The sequence below is a fragment of the Symphalangus syndactylus genome, chromosome 11 (assembly GCF_028878055.3).
Source record: "Symphalangus syndactylus isolate Jambi chromosome 11, NHGRI_mSymSyn1-v2.1_pri, whole genome shotgun sequence".
Taxonomy (NCBI): Eukaryota; Metazoa; Chordata; class Mammalia; order Primates; family Hylobatidae; genus Symphalangus; species Symphalangus syndactylus.
The window spans coordinates 109,496,887-109,517,481 of NC_072433.2; the positions used below are offsets into that span (position 1 = coordinate 109,496,887).

Consider the following 20,595-nt stretch of genomic DNA (forward strand, 5'->3'; position numbering starts at 1 on the left):
CCACGTTTTTAGGAGTCCATGATTTAATATCACGAAGCAAACCAAATCACCACAAGTTTGAGAATAACCCATTGAAGAGAATTTGTTCTGTCAATGGTGGGTCCATCTATTTCACTGAAAGAGGTACCATAACCTGTCCTCTTGCACGCTCCATGTCTGAGCCATTAACCTCAACCAGTTGGTTATGTCTTTTATCCTGAGATTCTTCCATTCATCCAGTTTTTTAAGGAGTTAAAATCGTATGGTATAATCGTCTATGTCCAATTAAAAGTAATCCAGTATTTTTCCCCTACCTACTTAGAAAAAAAACAAAGGAACTGCTTTTACGTTATGCAAATGAAACATCATCTGCTCTGGTCCAAACATCAGCTCCAATTTTCTCTAGGTTTGCCTTTAAGGGGACTAAACATAGCAGCATATTCTTATCCAACTTCTAACTCCCAGCCATAGCTCCAGGCTCTGCTTCTACCCCATTCTCTAGAGACCCTTGAGGGTTCCGGTTTCTACCAGGTCTGTCTGCTTTTGCAGTTAACACTCACCCTGCTTTCTGGGATGCCTTCTTAGAAGGTTGCAGGCATAGATTACATTGTTCTCATCATGCTTTTTACGGGTCTTACTCCCTGGTGCTCATTTAGAAAAAGTGTAGTGTAAATGTTCAGTCTGTCCGTGATGTCACAAATACCTTCATAAACAGTGCCCTGTTCCCCAACATAAGGGGTGAAACATTAAAGGATTTGGCTGTTTTTATCCAACATTCCTTTAGCAGATTAGTTGGCATGTTCAGAAGATGAAGGAAAATTTAATCCAGAAAAGTATAAAAGTTCATGACCAGTCCGAGCAAACAACTGGAAAAAAAAATCCTTTAAAAGGCTAAGAAGAAAGAAGTTCAAGGTTATTTCAAACACATGATCATCTTTTTAAATGTCACATTCCACCCACTAAACTTCATGCTGTTGTTTTTACCACTCTCATATTTTTTTAACTTTATATTTAATTCTTCTATTTTAAAACAGTGAAATCCCATCCCCCTGCTTTCTCCAAAGGCCAAGCATAACATGAAAATACCACAAAATACTCAGTGGGTAAAATGCAAACAGATTATGACAACACATACTGTGACTGCTCTATGTCTTTGCTTTTGAAAGGTTGCGTTCCAAGCTTTTGGTTCCCTTTCTTTAACATGAAAGAAGAGAAATCTTTACCTTAAGACACCACCACCACTTGGTCAGAAAATCAAGAGGGTCCTGGTTTTATTTCAATGAACTTATCTTACACTTGGCAACTTAAGGTATTTACCTGTTTTTTATAAGCCTGTTGATTGCAGGAGGTATGGATTACAAAGGCATGGCTGAAGAATTATAAACTTAAAAGTAGAAGCTAGTTCTCAATAGTTCCAGGTTTTATGGTAACATTCTTGAAGCCTACAGACAGTATAACACAGCAGCAAGAACATTGCCTTTGGAGCCTTGGAATCAAAAGATATGGATTCTAGTTCCAACTTTGGGTCTGTCTAGCTGTGTGCCTTGGACGAGGCACTCAGTCTTACTGCAAATCTATTTTCCCATCCATAGAATAGATAAGTAAAATAAGAGTGCTTCCAAGGGAACTTCCTGCTCTTAAAATTCTCTGTGCCATCCTCTTTCATTCATTTCAGTCAGAGATTCAAGGATTTTCAATTCACATCTGAATGAGAATTTCCTCTTGCTACGGTAAGCTTGGTTTTACCTAAGCTTCACAAATTAGAGTATTGTTTTCCTCTGTCTTTTTATCTGACTTCTCTGCAAGATATTACATGAATTCCAACTGTCTTTGTGTTTATAGGAAAAGATTCTTCTATGGCTTCTTCAGTTTATGCAAGAACAGGGCATCTCGTTGGATGAAGTAGACCAGGATGGCAACAGCGCCGTTCACATAGCCTCACAGCATGGCTACCTTGGATGCATACAGGTACACAGGCCCTGCTATTTTACAAAGAGAAATGAGTATATCAAATATTCAGCAAAACATTAAAATTCTGTTCACTACGAGAATGTCTGAATTACTTCACCTTTTGTATGGTTGTAGACAATAAGGAATTATTGCTCTATTTGTATTTCGAGAAATCCACACAAATGTAGGCATAAATATCCTTAAGAGTTTCTCTTTCAGTGTCCCAGGGTGTTGAAAGGGACTTTTTCTGCTCCCTTATCACTGCTGTAAAGCCCCAGTGCTAAGGACAATAGACATTAAATTTCCCCATGTTCTCAAGGCACCAGAGAAACCATTACCAGGCAGACATCTCTGTCTCTCACGTGGCAGACTGCCCTTCCCCTCACTAGTAAATTTCACCCTCCCAGGTATATGAAGAATGCGACAGATTTTTCAGGAATGGATTAGAATTCTTTGTGGTAGAGAGTTGTAGGCTAGAGAGAGAATGCTGTGGTTCCCCCTTCCTCTGTAGTAGGACTGAGCTTCTCAGATGCATTCAGAAGGTCCAGAATTGGTTGGAAGTGGATTCAGATATTGATCCTCTCAGCCCTTGGGCAGGCCATCCAGGGCCTTGATTGCCCAACCACTGCACCCAACAGCCTCAAGTAGCCTTATCTTTTTACCCTAACTTGCCTTCTAAATATTGTCATATCCAGTGTGTACAATGATGTCAAAAAGTTGGGGAGCCAAGCCGCAGGGAGGGGAAGGAGTCTCGTCCCCCTGCCCCAAGCCACATGAAGGGTGCTCCAAGAAAGCTCCCTAGACAGTGTAGGGTTCCTATGGGAAGAAGAGAGGGCATCTCATCCCTCAGTTGAATGCAGAGCTGCATGAAGCTGGGCCAAACCCAGAGCTGCCATCTTAGTAGTGCATGGCAGGAAAGCCCAACAGGGGTCTCCAAGAGTCTGGAGTATATGTGAACATAAGACCCAGTTGATCTTTCCACCTAGAAAATGTTGAATGCCCTCAGTGACAGAGCAAAAGGAGGGGATAGCTGAAGGAGGAGTAGCAGGTGGAAGAAGCATGACAATGTGAGGAAAGGAAAGGCTTTGAATTGGAAACAAAGTCAAAGTTTAGACTTGGTCTAGAATTTTATTTACAGACATAAATCATTATTACCAGAATCAGACCAATTATACCGTTATTATCATTGAAAGTGACCCAACATATACAGATTTATTCCCATATCTATCTGATATATGGGATAGGGAAATTGACAACATATGGTTGAAGGGCATGATTAGAGACAAGACTGTTACCTCATCAAGTTCATACAGTTCAAAATATGTTATTGTATATAACATGTAATACATTTTCTGCCTTTAAGAAAGCAGCACTCTTTTTTTTTTTTTTGGCTTACACGTGTGTTATTTTCCTATGTTGCAAACTCAGTGTGCTCAGTTATTCAACAGGTACTTACTGAGGCCCTCCTGGGTGCAAGATAGATGGTATCCAAAACAGAAAACTGAGAGGCGAGAACCAGTTGCTCAGGAAGGTAGAGGAGACTTGGGAAATGACAGCAGAATATATGGGGAAACTGTAAATATAAGAGGCAAGAGATTTATGAAAGCAAAAGGCAGAGATAATAGCATAAATCTCTCTAGAGTGCCTACTCACATGAAACTGCTGTTTGGAGAACCAACTTGATAGGAAACTGTCCAGATAGCGGAAAGTTTTTCTATTATTGATGGCAAAGTGTGCATCTTCTAATTTAAGGCATCAAGTTTTTAAAAGAGTGATATGAAATTGGAGACTATAGGAGAGAAATTTAAATTCTTACCAGTTTCTGCAGAAATATTAAAGGAGTAGCATTTTTTTGTAAAGGAAATATGATTGAATAAACATTGAAAAATATGCTTTTCTATTTAACAGAACACTCTAATATTTAATAGTCTTGAAACAAACTTTTAATCAGCTAAGAAATGACTAAAGCCAAAGAAAGCCAGCTGATACCACTACGTGAGATTTTAGTTATTTTTCTTTTTGATATGTGAAGAGAGAGAGTCTTTCCTTTTAGAGCGTTCATCACTCCACTTACACACAAATGATATTTTTGGCACTGGGTACCATGGAAGTGGAAACTTGGATAATCTTGGAAGGGGGTCTGTCCACTGGGTGTGAAATTTAAAGAAAAAAAAAGATAAGAGACTGAGAATGAGCAAGGGACCCTATGAGGTGAGGAGGGGACTTAGTAAGGAAAACAATGGAAAGAAAAACTGCAGAGGTCAGGGTCAAAGGGGAGTAATAACAGTGTGTGTTTATATTGCATCTCTTCAAGAGCTCTGAGAGCTCAATACTGACATGGTCTCTGTGACACTCCTGTGAGGTAGGTGGCAATGGCTTTGTGGTGAGTTGACCTTTCATGGTGAGTGATCATAAAACAAAAGGAAAACGAAACTCCTTAATGACCTCTCAATCTAAGTAGTCTAAAAATTTAAATACTACAACTATTGCTTAGAGGAAAATACTATCTACTACCCAGATTTATCCAGGTTTGCAGTCTCATCATGATATTGTCAAAGAATCTTATCAGATTGTAGTGGTTGATTAATATTGATGTAATAACATTTTGTGGAATCGAATGATATCACAGTATGGAAACAAAACAGTTTGGATGTTTTTTTTAATTATTAATTTCAACCATGCTCCATCAAATTTCTCTCTCTCCACAACTAATGATACCTTGGCCAGATTCCATAACTTTCTCCTTTCTTATGACTACTAAAATTTACTCCAAGCCACTTTAAAATCTCAGTCTTACTTCTGATTCAAAGCATTCCCCTTCCCACCCAGACTAGACTCAAGATTCAAGGGACTTGGAATGGGAGTCAGACGTGCCTTTTTACACACCACTTTAGCTCCTATCCCCCTATCTCTTCTGGGCTGCAGTGTCAAGGACAAGGAGGAGGCATGAAGAGAAAAAGTCCAATATCTCTTCGCTTAACTGGGAAAGGCATCCAACCTCCCTGAAAGTTGTCCCTGCTTCTTTGGCTGGCTGTGGTCACTGCTGTGGCAACCTTCAGATGCTGACTCTCCAGTGGGTGCCATGGGTAGGGTCTTCAGAGGGCCCTCTGGAGCCTTCGCCTCCTCCCCCATACAGTTTTCTCCACCTCTGGGGCAGCCTATTGCCAATCGCAGCCAGAGAACCCTCTCCTCATTAAAGGGGTGATAAGAAGCTCACACAAAGCTTTCTTCTACAAAGCCTGCTCAATCTACAGACATTCCCTCACCATAGCCCGTCGTGGGAGGGTGGGAGCTGCTTCACAGCCTCCCCACTCTCAGCCATGTCGTTTCTCTCCAGTTCTTTTTATTCCTGATCAGGTGGGCTCAGCAACAAATAAACAGGTGTTATTCCAAAACCGATTACCAGAGACCAAATCCAGTTACTAGAGCCCAAGCAAACAAGAACAGGTAAGATTCCAGTCTCCCCCTCTTACAGGCATCTCTGACCTTATGAGTGATTCTCTTGGAGCCCAACCATGACAAGAGACAGAACTCCCCACCACAAAGACTGCGCTACATATCTCATAAAAGAGAGCACACTACGGACAGCCTCCTTCTCTCCTTCCCAGCCCCCTCCTTACGTGGGCTGCGGGTGAGCATTGGCAGTAGTAGGTGTGTGATATCGACTGCTGAAAGGTCCCTAGAGGCTCTCTTCATACTATTCAACATTCTGTTACAGTCATTAAAATATGATGTGTGCAGAGATGTCCTGATACACGTCTCTTCATTTTCTGACAGACCTTGGTTGAATATGGAGCAAATGTCACCATGCAGAACCACGCTGGGGAAAAGCCCTCCCAGAGCGCCGAGCGGCAGGGGCACACCCTGTGCTCCAGGTACCTGGTGGTGGTGGAGACCTGCATGTCGCTGGCCTCTCAGGTGGTGAAGTTAACCAAGCAGCTAAAGGAGTAAGTGGCCTGTTGGTTCCATGAGAACCAAGTCTAACTCATTATTGTTGTACTTAGGCTTCAGCCCAGTGCTATGGTGAGCACTCTTCTTTCCAGTTGTACGGGGAATTCCTAGCATTCTCCTCTTCTGTTCTTCTTCCATCCGAAGTCCTCACAGCCAGTGTTCGTGCTGAAGATGCCATCTCTGCAGAGGCAAAATGATGTCTAAATAGTAAAGTGTACAGCAAGCTCCCAAAGCAGGGAGTTTAAGCCAGTGGACAAGGAGAGGGAGACTTTCTCTGTGTTCACAACTCAGGGCCGGATTACAGAGCGCTGGAAGCACTCTTAGGCATCATCTCCAAACTTTTGTCCGTAACATTTTAGGAAATCATAAAGAACATGAGAGAGAGGAAAAGGCTAGAGATGGACCAATTTCCCAGTTTTCTCAAAAAGAAAAATGTGTGGGGGAAATTACAGATAAATAACTTGGTGACTATCACCAGCAAATTTCTTATAAAAATTAATCAGATGATTCATGAATCCTCAGAATAAAAAATAGTGCTCAGTCAGCATGAAGTTACTTAAAACACTCCATGACTAACTACAGTCGGTTCTTCCCTTGATAAGATTATTAAACTGGTACCAGTGCATGTCTGGGTGTCAAGGAAGTATTTCTGGGAGATTGTCATAATATGCTTCAAGAAAGAGGTCCCAGATGAAAGGTCATCAGGTAGGTCTCTGGCAAGTTGAAGGACTAAGGAGTTAACACCTGCGTGAGGGGAACCAAGGTCAGCCCTTGAAAAGCTCACCCATTAAATACAGTTTCCGGATTGGGGAGGGTTTCCTGAAAATCAGTCAGTATTCAAAGTAATGTTGACAGATTAGGAGGGTAAATCTTAAAAATTAAATTTTAGACGGAAAATAGTCTTACCTTTAAGTTTTATACACACACACACACACATTTTTTTTTCTGAATACAGCTGTACCCTAGAACTTAAAGTATAATAAAAAAAGAAAAAAGAAAAAGAAAAAAACCTTGGTTGGGTGAAAGACCTCGATTAATTATAATCCATGCAACAATATGACAAGGCCTTGGACCCTCTGCCTCTTCCCTAAGCTTAGGGAAATCTCCCTTCTCTCTCTATTCTTCCACTCTTTTGCCTTCGAGCTACAAGTCTCTGTGCCCCTCTACCCCTCCCCCTGTCAATACTAGAATAATTTCTTTAATGAGTTTAGACTTCTAGAAAAAATAAAATAAAATTTGAAACTTGAAAAAAAAGGGGTTACTGCCAACCATCCTTTGCCTAGTTACCCAAAACTTCCCCAAGTTAGGTGAGCTAGGTAAACTTCAAGGTCTCAACGTAATCACAGGGAAAATGCACACAAATTAATAGCTCAGTAAGCTGTCTTCCCACAGGGAACACACTGTGCAAATGCCTTTATGAACATGTATATATTTCAAAAAAACAAGTTCCTAGAAAAGGAATTGCTAGAGCAAAAGGCATACATATTTAAAATGTGGATAGATGTTAACTAATCTTTCCAAAAATGCTATACTAATGTCCACTCCCTCTAGTAATGTATGTACATATCCATAAAGAGGAACTTTAAAATGATCCAATGGAATTTTTTTCCAAAGGTTCATACTCAGAGAAGGGATCACAAAACATTCTCCTTCTTGTTCATAGCATGGAATCTACAAAACTTTCATGAGCTACAATCGCTGTTTTATTGGTGAACCGCTCAAAGTCAAAGTCTTGGCTGCTTTCTCAGTTGGTGATCCTGTAATAAAGTACACATATGTACTAGTAGACTGCAGTCCTTCAGTTTTCTCCAGAGCAGAATGCTATGGACAGCTGTAGTTGGGCCAATGACAAGATGAACTAAGAGAGGCTACGTTGTACAACTACTGTATATCTCAGCGAAGTTGGCAAAACTAGAAATGAATGGAGAAATCAACTTGGTACAGCCACAGTATACTGTGACTTTCAGGCTCCCAGACACCAATAACATAGACAAGGACAGGAGAGAGGATGGAAAACACTAGTCTTCCCAGTCCAAAATTCTGGGGGAAGACAGTCTTGAGTGCCTTTTCCAACCTTCAGCAACTCCTCAGAGTTAATAATCATAGTTAATATTTAGAAATGGGAACCTTCAGCTCTACTGAAGTGCTAATCAACAAGCCTAGGTATTATGGGTGTCCCCCTCAAAAAAGTATGTTGAAATGTGACCTTATTTGGAGACAACACCTTTACAGAAGTTATCAAGTTACAGTGAGGTCATTAGGGTGGGTCCTGCTCTTCACTAGAGTCCTTATAATAGGCGAACATTTAGACACAGACATGCACACGGGGAGAATACCCGTAAACATGAAGGCAGGGATCAGGATGTGCCTCTGCAAGCCAAGGAATGCCAAAGACTGCCAGCAAACCATCAGAAGCTAGGAGAGAAGCAAGGAACAGCTTCGCCTCACAGCCTTCAGAGGGAGCCAGCCTGGCCAGCACCTTGATCTCAGACTTCCAGCCTCCAGAGCTGTGCGATAATAAACATCTATTGTCTAAGCCACCCAGTTTGTGGTACTTCCTTACAGCAGCCCTATCAAACTAATACAGTGGCCATCTGCCCATATATTTTCTTTTCTACAATTAAAGCTGATGAGTTCTTCCTGAGGGCTACTATAGAATCCAGAGAGTAGTCTTCCTTCTCCATTCATACCTGAGATTCAAGTTGTCAGTCAACCCAATTACCCCAAAATATTTTTCTTGACTGTGTCATAATTCACTTAAAGAGACATAATAAACCCTTTAAAAGCAGACTCTAATCTTTCTTCATCTGTTTTATCCCCTCAATAAATATTTTTCTTAAAAACATGTGACTTGCAATACCAGCTAGCAAAGTGGGAAAAGTAGAATGTTTTTATGTGTTTTTATTTTTTTCATTAGACCAGAATCAGCAAATTATAGACTGTGGATCAAATCCAGCCCATCGAGTGGTTTTTGTAAATAAGATGTTACTGGAACACAGCCACACACATTCATTTGTCTATTGTGTAGGACTGATTTCATGCTGCAAGGCAGAGTTGAGAAGTTGGGATACAATTGTATGGCTCACAGCCTAAAACATTTACTATTTGGCCCTTTAAGAAAAAGTTTGCTTGCTGGTTCCCACATTAGACAATTACATGTCAGTAGGTGAGTCTGGAAGAATGAGTGAGATAAAATGAGATCACAGACTTCTCTGGTCTTAGTGATGAAATGTTTGGACTGAAACTGACAGCTTCTGAGAAAAACAAAGTGCTTGGGGCTTATAGAAGGGCATTAGCAGAATCCGATCTCACAGAATTAGATTTAGGCAGCTAATGGTTGCTGAGTATATGCAGTGACACTCAACAAGGAGAACATTGGGCCAATATCTGAAGTACAGCAGTCATTTTAAGAACATTTATGATATATTTATTTAGTTATATGTCCTGGCTCATGAGAGCTGCTGTCATTTTTTTCTGCTAATTTTATTATTATAATAGTTTTCTATTGCTCTGTAACAGATTACCACAAGATTAGCGGCTTAAAACAGCATCAAATTATCTTACAGTTCTGTGGGTCAAGCCAAGCTAGGCGGGACACATCTGTAGTACCCACTACTTGGGAAGCTGAGGAGGGAGCATCACTTGAGCCAGGGGTTCAAGTCCAGCCTGAGCAGCATAGCAAGACCCTGTCTCTAAAAAAATTTTAATTAAAAAAGTTTTTAATTCAAACAATTTAGGAAAAGGAAATATAACATTTTGAAGTATATCCTTCCATATTTTTTCTATATTTGTATATTTTTATATATATAGAAATTATGTATATATAAATTATATTATTATATATAAATAATATATAATTATTATATAAATAATTATATATTATTTATATATATTTATATAAATAATTATATATTATTTATATATATTTATATAAATAATTATATATTATTTATATATATTTATATAAATAATCATATATTATTTATATATATTTATATAAATAATCATATATTATTTATATATATTTATATAAATAATCATATATTATTTATATATTTATATAAATAATTATATATTATTTATATAATTATATATTATTTATATATATTTATATAATTATATATTATTTATATATAATTATATAATTATATATTATTTATATATATTTATATAAATATATATTATTTTTATATATTTTTATATAAATAATTATATATTATTTATGTATACTTATGTAAATAATTATATATTATTTATGTATACTTATGTAAATAATTATATATTATTTATGTATATTTATGTAAATAATTATATATTATTTATGTATACTTATGTAAATAATTATATATTATTTATGTATATTTATGTAAATAATTATATATTATTTATGTATATTTATGTAAATAATTATATATTATTTATGTATATTTATGTAAATAATTATATATTATTTATGTATATTTATGTAAATAATTATATATTATTTATGTATATTTATGTAAATAATTATATATTATTTATATATATTTTTATGTAAATAATTATATATATTTATATATTTTTTATATAAATAATATATATATTATGTATATATATATACATAATATATATATATATATATACATAATATATATATATATATATACACACACACACACACACACACACACGTGGGGAAGAGAGAGTTTTCTTAAAAATGAGATTACAAGGTCAGGAGATCGAGACCATCCTGGCTAACACGGTGAAACCTCATCTCTACTAAAAATACAAAAAATTAGCTGGGTGGGGTGGCAGGCGCCTGTAGTCCCAGCTACTCGGGAGGCTGAGGCAGGAGAATGGCATGAACCCAGGAGGCGGAGCTTGCAGTGAGCCGAGATAGCACCACTGCAGTCCGGCCTGGGCGAAAGAGCGAGACTCCATCTCAAAAAAAAAAAAAATGAGATTACAGATGCTTCTAAATTTACCATGGGTTTACATCCCAATAAACACCTCACAAATTGAAAATATCATAAGGTAAAAATGCATTTAATACACCTAACCTGTAGAACATCATATCCTAGCCTAGCCTATGTTAAGTGTGTTCAGACCACTTGCATTAGCCTACAGTTGGGCAAAATCATCTAACACAAATTGTACTTTATGATAAAGTTTGAATATCCCATGTAATGTATTGATTACTGTACTGAAAGTGAGAAAGAACAGCTGGATGGATACTCAAAATACAGTTTCTACTGAATCCATATCACTTTCTGACCACTGTAAATTTGAAAAATCACAAGTTAAAGTATAGTAAGTCAGAGATTGTATATTGCAAACAGTATTTTGTAGTTTCCTTTTTTAATGAAAGTAAAGTATACTTCATATATACATATTTATATATATGAAACTATGCTTTATATCTACATTATATAGTAAGACTTTTTCCATGTCCATAGATACGCAAACATATTATCATTTTAATAGCTGTCATTATAGAAATAATTATAATTTGTTCACTCAGACACTGATAAGCATTTAGGTTACTTATAGTTTTTCACTAATGTTGACAATAAATATCTTTTGGAGGTACTTTTGATTGTTTCCTTAGGAAAATTTCTGAACTGTAAGGATGAATATTATGCACATTTTAAGGCTTTTGTATTTATTGCAACTTACTAGAAACTATTATGAAAAAATTATACACCCTAATTTATAGCAGTAGCCAGTATCAGAGACCTCATGTGTTTTGGTTGTTTTTCCCAGACAAACAGTAGAACGTGTCACGCTGCAGAACCAACTCCAACAATTTCTAGAAGCCCAGAAATCAGAGGGCAAGTCACTCCCTTCTTCACCCAGGTAATACCAGCACATTGTTGTTTAGCGTTCTTAAATATCCTAAATTGTTAAGCCTTCTTCTGAACTTCCTTTGATATATTTTAAGAGGATGACAACAGAAAACATTTTCTTCTTATAAAGAGGAATAAAAATGAGAAATCACAGTGAAAAAGGCACTGGACCTAGAATCTGAAGACCTACTCTATTCTCTGATTCTGCTATTTCTTCATTCCACGACTATAAACAAGTCACTTACTCTTTCGTAAGAATTGAATCTTTCAATTCTTCATCTGTGAAGTGGGAATAGGAGATATATATATATATATATATATATATATAGCTTGATAAGTTTATTGGAAATGGAATTAACTGAGAAAATTTATGCAAAATTGATGTATAAACAGTAAAACAGACAAATTTAGTAGTCATGGTAGTTATAGCTGAAGGCATAAGGCACCTTATAGCTGATACTATGGAGTATTTGCATGTTGTTTCGAAAAGAAATTACGTACTTATCTGTATTCTGTTCTTATTTACTTGTACATTATTAGTGGCAGTAAAGACCATGTAGTGACTTGTGGCTGAGTCATTTCAACCCAGTAGGAAATCATCTCATATGTCCTTCATCTTCTTTTTAGTTCACCATCCTCACCTGCCTCCAGAAAGCCCCAGTGGAAATCTCCAGATGCAGATGATGATTCTGTAGCCAAAAGCAAGCCGGGAGTCCAAGAGGGGATTCAGGTTCTTGGAAGCCTATCAGCCTCCAGCCGGGCTAGACCCAAAGCACAAGACGAAGATTCTGATAAAATCTTACGCCAGTTATTGGGAAAGGAAATCTCAGAAAATGTCTGCACCCAGGAAAAACTGTCCTTGGAATTCCAGGATGCTCAGGCTTCCTCTAGAAATTCGAAAAAGATCCCACTGGAGAAGAGGGAACTGAAGTTAGCCAGGCTGAGACAGCTGATGCAGAGGTCACTGAGTGAGTCTGACACGGACTCCAACAACTCTGAGGACCCCAAGAATACCCCAGTGAGGAAGGCTGACCGACCAAGGCCACAGCCCATCGTAGAAAGTGTAGAGAGTATGGACAGCGCAGAAAGCCTGCACCTGATGATCAAGAAACACACCTTGGCATCAGGGGGACGCAGGTTTCCTTTCAGCCTCAAGGCCTCCAAATCCCTGGATGGCCATAGCCCATCTCCCACCTCAGAGAGCAGCGAACCAGACTTAGAATCCCAGTATCCAGGCTCAGGGAGTATTCCTCCAAACCAGCCCTCTGGTGACCCTCCACAGCCCAGCCCTGACAGCACTGCTGCCCAGAAAGTTGCCACAAGTCCCAAGAGCGCCCTCAAGTCTCCATCTTCCAAGCGCAGGACATCTCAGAACTTAAAACTGAGAGTTACCTTTGAGGAGCCTGTGGTACAGATGGAGCAGCCTAGCCTTGAACTGAATGGAGAAAAAGACAAAGATAAGGGCAGGACTCTCCAGCGGACTTCCACAAGTAACGAATCAGGGGATCAACTGAAAAGGCCTTTTGGAGCCTTTCGATCGATCATGGAGACACTAAGTGGCAACCAAAACAATAATAATAACTACCAGGCAGCCAACCAGCTGAAAACCTCTACGTTGCCCTTGACCTCACTTGGGAGGAAGACAACAGATGCCAAGGGAAACCCTGCCAGCTCCGCTAGCAAAGGAAAGAATAAGGCAGTAAGTGCTATTTGGAGAATATTCTTTTTTTTCCTTCAAATGGATTATGTTGTTTCTAATACTACAGATTGTGGGCCCACACTACCTTGAGGGAATACCCAGGGAAAAAAAATCCAAAGGGATGCATGGAAAGCCAAATTCATGTGTCTAATGAGACATGTCATGTCAGATACATACCCCTTGCCCTTCTTTTGGAAAATACGCTAAGAGAGAAAGGTTAAAAAAAAGTAAGAGATTATATTCTGGTCCCTAAATTTCCCTAAATGGCATAATCTTTAGGTGTGTTAGGGGTCCTAGACTTGGAGGCATTTCTGCAAGATGAAACCACCAATTAGCGCAAGTTTAGTCCTGCATTGGCACTGATTCTGTCCCAAGGAAGAGTTTGTTCTCTTCATGTGATGGGATAGTTTATTCTCAGGCCCAATTAAAAAATACATAAATAGATGCTCTATTGCCAAAGACTTAACTACACAACTTTGGGATGACCTTTGAAATGAATACACCACAGGGACCTCCACATAGGTATTTTACGACACAGACCCCTAAGTGTTGATTGGAGCCTATAGAAGTCTGAAGTGCTTGCCAGTCCACAGGGGATGGCAGAGTATGCCATGAACTACATTTTATAATTGCCTTCATTGGAAACCCATGCACTATAATCTGTGACTTATATCCATTGGATAAGAGATATGAACATCTTTTTAGGCAATGTTTCCTGCAAGCTTTGCGCTTGCCATGCCATTAAAAAATGGTATAGCAGCCAAAATGCAAAACTCTCTGTGGAATGGAATGACCTAGATCATTCTCCATGTGATCCAGATAAACCACCCAGTGGAGCTGCAGAATCTTTGTAATTTATCATTAGCTGTAATGTTAGAATCCCATTACAATGAGGTCTAAGAACTGTCCAAATTCTTTTTGCAGTACCCAAATCAAGTTTTAGTGAGTATTTCTCTAATTAATTGAACACCAAATTTTAAATTATATATCAATTTCCTCTGTAAATTGTCCTTGTTATAGAAGACTATATCATGTATTTGTTTCAGCTAGAAACAGCATACTTGTGCCCAAAACACCAGACCTTTTGGGTTAAATGTGTCAAAACTTAAGTCACTCAAATCAAACTTTTCCAGGTAACTTACTGGGTTCTGCTGCTCAGTAATAAAAGAAGAATCATCTCAGTTGCCCATGCTCCTTAAAGTGCATACTAAGCCACTGTCCTCTAATCTATCTTCCTGCATGCTTCATGTTTACTGGGACTTCTGCATGTGCTGAGCTTGTTGCATGTTTTCAGATGATTTTTAATTGCACCTCTCTAGGAAATGTACAGCAGCTGCATCAATCTTTCCTCTAACATGCTGATTGAAGAGCATCTGCGTAACGACGCACGGTACGTGGTGCTAGGAGATGTGTTGTGCGGCATTGACATGCTTTGCTTTGAATTGCATGAGCTTTTAAATCATGGACTTGGAGCACCTTTCATCAGGGGATAACACCAAGGAAGAAGAAAATTACAACTATTCCCCCAAGTAGAAGCAGGCACTGATGTAATGGTAACTAGGTCTTAGGTCACTAGTCTGCCCTTGGAGGGCTTTATTCCAGTGTCAGCCAGAAGAATCTGCTCAGTTCACAAACTTTTGCTGTATTTCCTAGTTGACTTTGGCTTTCAATCTTTGTTTTAATGGAGTCAAGTATTAAGAAAGTTTTGAAATTAAATTTCCTGTCATGGTGGAGTGAGTCAGCCTCCGATCAGAACTGGAACTTTGAAACAGAGCTTTAATGTTATTTCAGTGCTGATTACAAACCAAAAGCTCCTTTTATTACCATTTTGCTGATCTCAGAAGCATGGCCTTGCCATTCTGAAATTTCTCTATGTTAGCATTATGAACACAATTTCAGTCCATGAGCCAGGTTTATGAGTGCCCACTAATAAAACAAAGGCCTTTCTCAAATAAGACGTTTACAATTCAAAATGCATGGACTACATAACACAGAAAGGAGAGAATCGAGTCCCCAGTGGCTGGGCCACCTCCTTGGGCAAAGTTCTTCTGCAGCATAGCTTTCATCTCCCTGTGGGATGAAATCTGTATGCCTTAATTGGTTTATTTCAGAAGAGTTACATCCCTAAACCATTTTAAAAGACTATCACTTTTTTTTTTTTTTTTTTTTGAAGACGGAGTCTTGCTCTGTCACCCAGGCTGGAGTGCAGTGACACAATCTTGGCTCACTGCAACCTCTGCCTCCCGGGTTCAAGCGACACTCCTGCCTCAGCCTCCCGAGTAACTGGGATCACAGGCCTGTGCCACCACATCTGGCTAATTTTTGTAATTTTAGTAGAATGATGTTTTGCCACATTGCTCAGGCTGGTCTCAAACTCCTGGCCTCAAATGATCCATCTGCCTCAGCCTTCCAAAGTGCTGGGATTACAGGCATGAGCCACCACACCAAGTCATAAAAGACTATCACTTTTAAAATATTTAAACGAATTGAAAAATTATAACATGCCATTCAGCACTCTTCCAAAATCCTCCACAGCATGTATGTGGGTAGGTGGATGAGTGGGTGTTGGTGTGAGTATATTTTTGTGTTGTGGGTATGAATTTTAGTTGAGAATACTAAGTTGTAAGAAAGTCACTCTGCTTTTTTCTTCCTCTAAATCAAATTTAATCTGCTCTAAGTCTTTATTCAGGCTAGAGGGAAATTAAATCTCAGTCATTTTAGGGGATGCCCCTAGGGGGCTCATTAATTCAGTATGTTAAAGGAAGAACCTTGGAGCTTCAATATTTACTGGTCACCAGTGATCTGCTTGGGTCAGGCTCACATGTTGCCAGAAGTCAGGTGTCTGAACTGCTTCCAGCCTCACCAGGGCAGGGAATCTTGGCCAATGGTGAGAGCCCAATGTCTGGGGTGGGAAAGGAATAGAAAAAAACCTACTCATTCCCCTCCTAGACCTTGGTATTAGCCCACTTCTATTTCATTTCTCCTAACCTAGGTTCCTCACCCCTATGCCCTTCTCTGTCCCCATCTTGGGAGGAATGTGTTTTCTGGTGCCTGGAAAATTCTGCTTTTGTCCTTAAGCTGAAGTTACCAGCAACCCCCTGAGGCAAGAAAGCACAAAGAGTTGGCAAACTCCTTGGGAAGGGGAAGAATACCTCCTATTTCTTCCAGGCCCCTACAGCAACAGGGAGCAAGACAGTTAGTATCACAGCAGATTCTCCTGCCAGAAACATTTCATTCTGTCTTTTTATAAGCAAGGGAACAAAGCTGAGACATCTGCTGTAATAGGATTACAAAAATCAGAGCACAAAATGAGGTTATGGGGCTACTCAGTTATCTGACGCTAGGTTAACACTTTCCCTCTCTAAGCTTAAGGAAAAGTCCTTCTAAAGGCTCAGTTTAGATTCACTGGCTTTACTTATTAACAGAGTTTAATTTCAACAATAAATACTTAGAAACCTCAAAATAAAAATATTCAATGTATTTAAATAAGCATCTTGACCCCTTCTCCTCATTACCCTGTAAATTAACCTATACTTTATCACGGTTGTCATTTGGCATGTGTTTCCATAGGAAGTGGAAACCTTAGTTCTTTCATGCTAGAAAGGAGAGGTTTCACTCACTCATAATCACACACAGACAGAGAGAACTAGGCCAGTTCACTCCTGAGATAAAGCAAGAATGGATCTCTCTGGCTGAAATAAAGATTCCTCTGATAAATTAAGACTAGGATGGGAATGTAGGCCTGAAAAATACCTCGGCTTGCCTAATTTTGCCTATGGGACCCCACTGCAAGAAGGAAAGGAACTAAAGTGTTCATCTCTCAGCAATGACTCCAAATCTTGGCCCCAAAATTTGCTTGACCACCAAATGGCTCCTCTCAGGTAGCAGGGATGCCCAGGGTGTATGACTTTGGAAGCCAGTGGCAGTCTTTGGGTTGGAGTTGGGGCCAAATGTTATTGCCTCTACATGGCCTGGGGAATCAGCGTATCCCTGGGGAAAAGAGTGAGGCGATGAATCCGGGTTCCAGGAATACATTGCAATTCCATTTTAGTTAAGAGAAATTGTTATTTTTTTCTGATAAAGGAAAAATAGGGATAATAAATATAACATTTTAAAGAATGTCTGCTCTGTGGGGGCTCTGTTTGCTATTTATTTTTCTAAATTGGTCACAGCTTGATAGCAAAAATCCAAATTTCTTTTCAATGCCCTTTAAAATTAGATTCAACTCTATTCCTTTGAGCAGCTTCCCCAGTGTGATTCAACTGCAGAGGATCGCTTGGTTTATAACAAGCAGATTTATCTTTACTTTATCTTTCAAAAGACAAGTTGTTTTTAAGTTATTATAGCTCCAAGGAAATGTTTGCAGTTACTTGTCTTAAAATGCCAGTGAAACATTCATTTCCCAGAGTTTAAGTCATCTGAGATCTTTAGGGCACAAAGTGAGCATTGATTCCAGTTACTGATAGGCAAAAGGGCATAACCCCTGGCCACCACCAGTAACACCCACTTTGACCACAGTGGCACGGTTGCCTGAGGGGTTAGGAAACGCCTAATCCTAGTTTCCCAGAGTTTAAGTCCATCTGAGATCTTTAGGGCACAAAGTGAGCATTGATTCCAGTTACTGATAGGCAAAAGGGCATAACCCCTGGCCACCACCAGTAACACCCACTTTGACCACAGTGGCACAGTTGCCTGAGGGGTTAGGAAACGCCTAATCCTAGCACCAGCATTAGCATAGAGTCCTTAAAAATCATAAAGCAATAAACACCATTAGTGTGGGTTTTACTGCCAAGGTATTAGCCACACTGGGAACTTTATACTGAGAGCCAAGCGCTGGTATCAAATATTTTGCATAGATCTTAAGGTTGTTGAGCAGCCACTTCAAAGAGACTGGTCTGCTTTGCCAGTAGTGAGATGACATCTGCTATGGTAATGTTCATCTGCTGTGCCCATCAGAGTTTAGGGTATCAGTCCCCCACCCCTAACACACACAAACACACATTTCTGTCCTTATTGCCAGGACATCATACTAAACAGAAAAAGGAACAAAGATGTGGAAGACGTTGGGAAGTAAAGGTGAGGCCCTGGCTGAAACCTGCTCCCAACCAGAGCATATCCTCACCCCACTGAAAAGCATTTCCAGAATCCTGATGGGAAAATGCAGCCAGTGCAACAAGACCCTGGTGCTGCTGAACAAATGTGTCCTTGCCATCATTTCTCTATCTATTATCAAATAACCATATTGTAATCTTGCTTTCATTTTTTGACCTTAAAATGTTAACATTATTTTTAACTCATATGCTTGATTCTTGAAAGGATAATGATAAATCTACTCAATCATGTAGGTGTGTTACCAAACTAATATATGTTGAGTGCATCCTTCTAGAGACAGACAAATCTTACCAATGCAACAGTTCAGAAAAGTTTGTTAAAGTGCTGTTAATGAAAAAGTATTTAGTAAGGTAGTTGGTGCTTAACACTATAGACATTTGAGTTTTTGCTCAGAAACTGTAGTTTCATGTTTTTTGTTTTTGTTTTGTTTTGTTTTGTTTTGTTTTTGAGAAAGGGTTTTACTCTTGTCACCCAGGCTGGAGTGCAGTGGTGCGATCTTGGCTCACTGCAACCTCTGCCGCCCAGGCTCAGGCAATTTTCCTGCCTCAGCCTCCTGAGTAGCTTGGATTACAGGCGTATGCCACTACCGCCCAACTACTTTTTTCTTTTAAGTAGAGATGGGGTTTCGCCCTGTTGGCCAGGCTGGTCTTGAACTCCTGACTTCAGATGATCCACCTGCCTCAGCCTCCCAAAGTGTTAGGATTACGAGCGTGAGCCACCACACCTAGCCTGTAGTTTCATGTTCTAAGCCCTGAACGGAAGTATCATTTTCTGTTTGCCTTTCTAACCTGCTGGCATCAGGCTCCATGCCCAATGAGCAAAAGTTGAAAGACAACAGCCAGGTACCTGAAGTTGGGTGATTGCCTCTGCTCCAGAAACCCTTAGAGCAGCACTGACCCTCCCAGCTCCCATGTTCCCCCAAGTACTCTGTGCTCTCCCACAGTGTACCCCCAGGTGCTCCGTGGTTCCTCCCCACCAATGCTTCCCCAAGTGTTCTGTCCGTGTCCCCACCCAACCCCACCAACTCTTTCTCTCTCTCTCACTCTCTTTTTCCTGCCTCCTCATGCTTCCTTAGGTGTTCTGTGTTTCTGTCCTGCCCACACCCACCTCAGCCTCACCTGTAGTTTCAAAGTTTTTCAGAAAGAAAACCCTCATTTTATACTATGACTTGGAGAAGAGGAGGAGGCTCTAAACTTGAACTATTTCTTCACGTGAATTAAGTGACAGTTCCTTCTTTCAAATGTGCCAGGTTTTGGGGTTTCCATTGACCATTGCACAGTAGAATTACAGGGAATTGTCGCCAATAAGGCAGAGTCTTGTGTATAAAGAAAAAATGTCCACGTTATGAGAAGCCAGAATGATCATATCTTCCCAGTGTCTAAGCACAATTTAGCAAAGTCTTTATAGAGGCTGGCAGAGTTCCCAAGATGTATGCACAAATGGAGTGTCTTTTCATAAGCTCCTTACACTGGCAAAAGGAGAAAGCAGATTGCACCACAAGAAGACAGTGAAACAGTTTAGTTAGTATCAAAATATGATACGTTGAGACATAAAAAAGGCAGGGAAGACCCTCGTACTCTCTTAAATCACTGTTCCAGGGAGGCAGGAAATGAATGTGTGGAGTTTGTGAACACCCGTGAACCAACAGTAGGAAGATAACAGGAAGAGAGCTGCCTTGGATACCAAAATCTTCCCACCGGACCACTTGCTTTCAACAAGCCACTCCTGATTTAAGGATAGTCAGAAAACCTAAGGACAACTCACTTCTCCACCCCCACCCTCCTTTCCTTATTCCCCAAAGATCGAGTTTTGAATTGTGTGACCTCAAAGCAGATACATATTCCATTAATGTCATATTTGCACCACACGTCTGCCACCACTAGAGGCATCTTTGTACATTAAAAGAACAGAGCCTGCCTGTATCTCTTAAGGCTGTAGTTTCAAAGAAGCAATAGGTTAGTTGAGTTTAAAAATATCAAATAGAGACTTTACACAGCCACTTTCCAGTGTCTTCATCAAGTATTCCTCCCCCGGCCAGTCACTGATGCTCTTCGTTCCCACGCTGAGGACAGCGCGGAT

At 39.6% G+C, this 20,595-nt stretch overlaps 1 protein-coding gene across 16 annotated transcripts in view; it reads left to right on the plus strand.

Moving 5' to 3' along the window:
• SNCAIP (synuclein alpha interacting protein) overlaps window positions 1-20,595 on the plus strand; it is a 150,184-nt gene that overhangs the window by 124,218 nt on the left and 5,371 nt on the right. For 10 of the 16 annotated variants that reach the window (XM_055298943.1, XM_055298949.1, XM_055298942.2 and 7 more), the window contains 5 exons: window positions 1,822-1,947; window positions 5,707-5,876; window positions 11,623-11,715; window positions 12,333-13,404; window positions 14,724-14,794. In XM_055298943.1, the coding sequence (XP_055154918.1) occupies window positions 1,822-1,947; window positions 5,707-5,876; window positions 11,623-11,715; window positions 12,333-13,404; window positions 14,724-14,794 (1,532 nt within the window). Of the gene's footprint in view, window positions 1-1,821; window positions 1,948-5,706; window positions 5,877-11,622; window positions 11,716-12,332; window positions 13,405-14,723; window positions 14,795-18,424; window positions 18,473-20,595 lie in introns of those variants that run through there. The other 6 variants (XM_055298951.2, XM_055298950.2, XM_055298952.1 and 3 more) reach the window with 2 other exon arrangements.